This window comes from Buceros rhinoceros, unplaced genomic scaffold (genome assembly GCF_000710305.1).
Source record: "Buceros rhinoceros silvestris isolate BGI_N320 unplaced genomic scaffold, ASM71030v1 scaffold26714, whole genome shotgun sequence".
NCBI lineage: Eukaryota > Metazoa > Chordata > Aves > Bucerotiformes > Bucerotidae > Buceros > Buceros rhinoceros.
Genome location: NW_010406899.1, coordinates 1 through 4,672, shown reverse-complemented (window position 1 = coordinate 4,672; position 4,672 = coordinate 1). Strand labels below are relative to the sequence as shown.

General features: G+C 52.5%; 1 protein-coding gene across 1 annotated transcript in view; it reads right to left on the bottom strand.

Moving 5' to 3' along the window:
* Positions 1-4,419, bottom strand: part of RPN1 (ribophorin I) — a gene marked incomplete at its 5' end in the record, with an annotated part of 6,914 nt that extends 2,495 nt beyond the window's left edge. Inside the window, 6 exons of the mRNA XM_010134292.1 lie at positions 89-227; positions 493-592; positions 926-1,118; positions 2,088-2,297; positions 2,823-3,129; positions 4,358-4,419. Of these exons, the coding sequence (XP_010132594.1) occupies positions 89-227; positions 493-592; positions 926-1,118; positions 2,088-2,297; positions 2,823-3,129; positions 4,358-4,419 (1,011 nt within the window). The remainder of the gene's footprint in view (positions 1-88; positions 228-492; positions 593-925; positions 1,119-2,087; positions 2,298-2,822; positions 3,130-4,357) is intronic.
* Between the last annotated feature and the right edge of the window lie 253 nt (positions 4,420-4,672).

Below are 4,672 nucleotides of genomic sequence, written 5' to 3'. Positions count from 1 at the left end.
TGGAACCCAACATGGGTGTTTTGACCGTGCTGCTGAACTCGGAGGAGGCACAACTGCTCAGGCAAACCAGGCAGAGGGCCAAGCTCACCACGATGTCTTGGATGTGCTGCTCCACCAGGTTGCTCTTGTGTGCCACAATAACCGGTCGTCCAAAAGTGTCCAGATAGGTGTAGTGAAGTTCGTCTGAAGCACGGCTGATTTCATAGGGGCTGTCCACGTGGATATTCCTGTGGATACAAGCAGTCCTGTACGACTCTGCAGTGTTTGAGATGATGTAACCTACCACTTGCCTGGCCATCCCTGGCTTCCAGCACAAGGCCAATTACGCAGTTTGAACAACTCTCTAAAGTGAAGCCAAGCTGCGTTCCAAGGTCTCCTCCACAGGCACTGTCACGGTTTTGTTTCACTGCCCTCAGGCCCTTAGAGCAGGCTGGAGAATTGCCACCAACACAGCACTGTCTGCAGTAACAGCACAGGAGCAATGACACTTACTTAGCACCTTCTGGCAGGATGATCTTGACAGTCAGCGAGTCTGTAACTTGCTCGTCAAACACATGGTCGACAAATCTCATTTTCAGGGCATACTGATCACCTAAGAGTGCAGACCAGAGCGTGGTTACAATTCTTCAGAGAATAAGGGGCAACCTTGAAGCTCAGCTCCTAGCAGAAGCAGGAGCAGGATCTGGAGGGATACACTGTGCAGCAGGGGGCACCAGCTCACCTGAGTATAATTTAACCAGATGGCTAAAAAGCCTGAAGGAAGCACAGGAAAGGAGGTGGATTTGCATATTCTAGAAATAATAGCTAGCAACTCTTGTTGCTAAGGCGCAGTGTACCACAGCTTGCTTCAGATTCTTTACTGTACAGCAACCACCTTTACACACAGAGGAGAAGGTTTCTTATTCTCTTCCCTTGTGCCACCCACCGAGATTGTAGAGGTATTCGTAGCTTGGCAGGTTATAGCCAATGATGTAATGGGTTTTCCAGCCCCCAAAAAGTGGGAAGCGGGGACGGATCTCCATCTCTACAGAGTCGTCCAGGACAAGGAGGTGACTGGTAGAGATGTTTCCAATCTCATCTCGGTAATAAACGTCCTGCGCAGCAGCTGGAAGGATGGTCTGTGTGGAGAGAAGCAACAGTCAGTGCATCGGCCAGCAGTTATTCCAGAGGAAGTGGCAAGACCAGTAACGGCTGTTAAGCACTGCGACACGGCGCTCCCGTGTGAGAGGTGACAAAACGGCCATTCAGTTGCACTGAGCGGTAAAATTGTGCTATTATAAGCAATCAGCCACAGAAGTGGCTGCCAGCACTAAAATCACTTGGCCTCTAAAAGAACGTGCTTTCTCCAGCCCAGTTTCAAATACCGCAGACAGCAGGGGACCTCATCGTGCCCACCAGGACAGCAATTCCCTCCTCACGCCGGCCCGCTGCCCCAGCTCTCTGGGCTTGCTGGCTTGATGCTCAGCAAAATGAGATTTCTGTTTGGCTGCACCACCTCAGAGAATTACACTGATCAACCCTGGAGGCTTCAAGCAGCGAGAAAGGTTTCAGTCCAGATGAAAACACATAATGCTTTTGACATCTGGCTAGCAGAGCCACAGCTTTAACTCTTGTTGAGTGCTTTGCTAGCAAGGAATGAATGGCTGAGTTTCCAATTAACGCTGTTCAGCATGATGAGGATATGACAGAGAAGGCAGCTCTGAAAATAAGAGGGTGGGGACAGAACGAATGGCCCTTGCACAGGGGAGGACAGAAAGCACTGCTGCCAGCACAAGGATTAAGGGGTTTGGAGGGTCTCCAGGACGTGAGGGGTGGGAGTGTGGGGAAACACCACATGCCCTGGCAGTTTGTTTGACCAACAGATACAAGAAAGCACATCACCTCCCAACTCTGCCTGGAAAGCTGTTCCCATCTAGCATGAGCCTTCTCTGGAGACAGATCAGCGCTTCACTGTTCCCTTATTTCCTGGGTGTGGTCACCAAAGAAAAGGCAAAGGACAACCGTATTTTTTTTCCCCCTCTAGGCATGTAAGAAATGGGGAGGCCACAGGAAAAACAGAAGCATGAAAAATTATGCAACGTGTCAACCTTAAAAGACTTGACAGAAGAGATGCCGCTGTCCGGCTGTCTCTGGTAGTCGTATCTGGAGAAAGGCCCCTTCAGCACTGCTCCCGTGTGCTTCAAATCAACCGTCTCTTCAACCGCAATGTTTCCCCAGTGAGACACCTCGATAACTCGGGTCATACTGGTGATGGTCAGGAATGGACTGTTATTTTCATAGTGCACCTTCAGAGTGTCCTTTACAAGGAAAAAGGATCGACTATTAGACCTGAAGTAAGGAGCGACCTCCCCTCACAACCACCTGTCCCCATGTCCCACAGAGAAACCCCTTGGACAGGCTCTGCCAAGGTGAAGCTGCCTGCACGGGCAGCTCGGAGCCACCCCAGCCCCATTCACACAGGCACTACACCCCAAGCTTGGCAGCACCTCATGAGAAACCGGGTACCTGGGGTGTACTCAAAGGTCACAACCGCGTGTTCGGCTGAATTACAATGGTGAGGGGGCTAGAGACAGTCTTCCCCCTGCACATACAGCCCTCAGAGCCCCCGAAAAAGGGGCCAGTTTGCTCTCTGGACCCCAAGCAGCGTTCAGCAGTCACCTTGCTGAAGCACGTTCTTCCTCACCCCTACAAAGGCCAGCTCAGCCTGACCTGCAATTCATGCGCAAAAGCTTTCACTTCCCACTTTCCAGCCTCTGAGAGGCAGGTGCTGTGTTTGCACAATGCTCTCTGCAGAGCCACCGCCCCTCTGCACAGACATTTACCTGGCTGTAGGGAGGGATGTCCTTGAAGGGGCCGTACTCGATCGTGTCTTCCGTGCGCGAAGGGTTGCCCAGCTTGGTGTAACTCTCCACGTTCCTAGAGGCCAGCTTGACCCGGGTCGTTTGGGTCCTGGTGAAGTACGGCGAGTAGAAATAGTGATTTCCTTCAAAGACGACAAACTGCTTTTCACTTTGGGTGATGTGGGTGGGGTATGGCTGCAGGACGTGCGTGAAAACCATCTCAACGGACACACGGACCTTGGCTCCTGGCGCCAAAGGAGATGGCAGCTTCACAGAGAAGAATTTTCCACTGGAAGGGAAAAGAACAGGTAAGTGATGTGAGATCCCCCTGCGAGAGCAACCAGCTCCAGCCCCCGCGACACACTCCCCTCCCGAGCTGTGTTTGTACAGCACACTTCCACTCTTCCCATGGCTGGAACCACCAGAATCAGAGGAAGCACGTGTGACTACCAAGCAGACGAACCACAAACATCTTAAGCACCTGTTCCCACACAGTCTGTTCATTCTCAGCTTTTTGCCCACAGGATCTGAAACTAAGGAACGACCAGAACGTCAGCACAGCTTCGGACTGAGGTTCTACAGCCAGAATCACCAAACCTGTAAGGGTGCACCAGACGGACCCAGCTGATGGCAGAAGTGAATGGACTCACGTCATGCCCGGTGGCCCAGGAGCAGGATCACATGAGGCCTCCGGGTACGTCAGAAACCAGGGCCTACCATGGCAACCTAACACCAAGCAGCACCACACTCCGGACCCACTTCACAGGCACCCTTTGCTTCTCAGCTCTCGCGCTGCAGAGATCACCCACCTTCCCAGCCCTGCAGCGTAGGCACAACACCCCAAGCTCGGCAGCACCTCAGGAAGAACAGCATTCTCCCCCACCGCAGCAGGCAACAGCCTGTGCTGCTCCCCCCACCGCAGACTAAGAGCGGTGCTTTGGGGACGCAGCCAGAGAGCACCGACAGCCTCCTGTCATCACCACGCCCGTCGTTTGAGGCCTCAGAAGGGAGCAAGAGCATGACCACAGCTATAAGGCTTCTCTTTCCTGATGTCCCCTAACAGAGGAACAGGGCATTACTGCAGGCACTGAGTGCAAGAGACTAATCACAGCTGAGCCCCCTGGAGGCAGGTGAGCTGCATTTAAGAGAGAGATCCTCCCCTGTATAGGGCTCTCCCCTCACTGGCAGCCGTGGGTGGCTGTGAGAAGCAGGTATGTGCTGGGCTAAGTGCAGAAAGCTAAGCCCACATTTGTGATATCCCAAGGGAAAAGCATGTGAGGGAGGTGAATGACTTCTACTGGGGCCTCCTGGGCCCAGGAATTGGGTTTGGCTGTTTGTGTGAACTGCTCTCCCTGGCTCTGTAGCACCCCAAGGCGCACCCTGAGTGCGGAGTGGATCTTTTCAGGAAAAGGCTCTAGGATCTGTAGGTATGCAGGGCTGGGGTAGGATTTCTGCTCCAAGACGACGACGACAACAATGGCGGAGCCCCCATGCACAACTCCCGGGGTGACACCCACCTTTTGCCCTTAACTTTAGTCTCTCTCACTTCCAAGGTGTTCTCCTCCTCTTCCTCACCCTTTACCTGTTTAAAAAAAAGAAGTAATACCAGAATTATCAGTGTGCTGCTGTTTAAAAGACTTAGCACGTCCAAGGCAATCTCTCCACAGTCCCTATACACTTTTCAGGCGGATGGCCTCCAGAAAGCACATGCTGATAGGTAACTACTTTGTCTAAAAAAACTAAAAAGCCCTTTTATAATGGTTTTCATTAATGCCGATTGCAGTGCGGTCAGTGTGCAAGAAGAGGTACTGAAGGCTCCTGGGGAGTGTCTC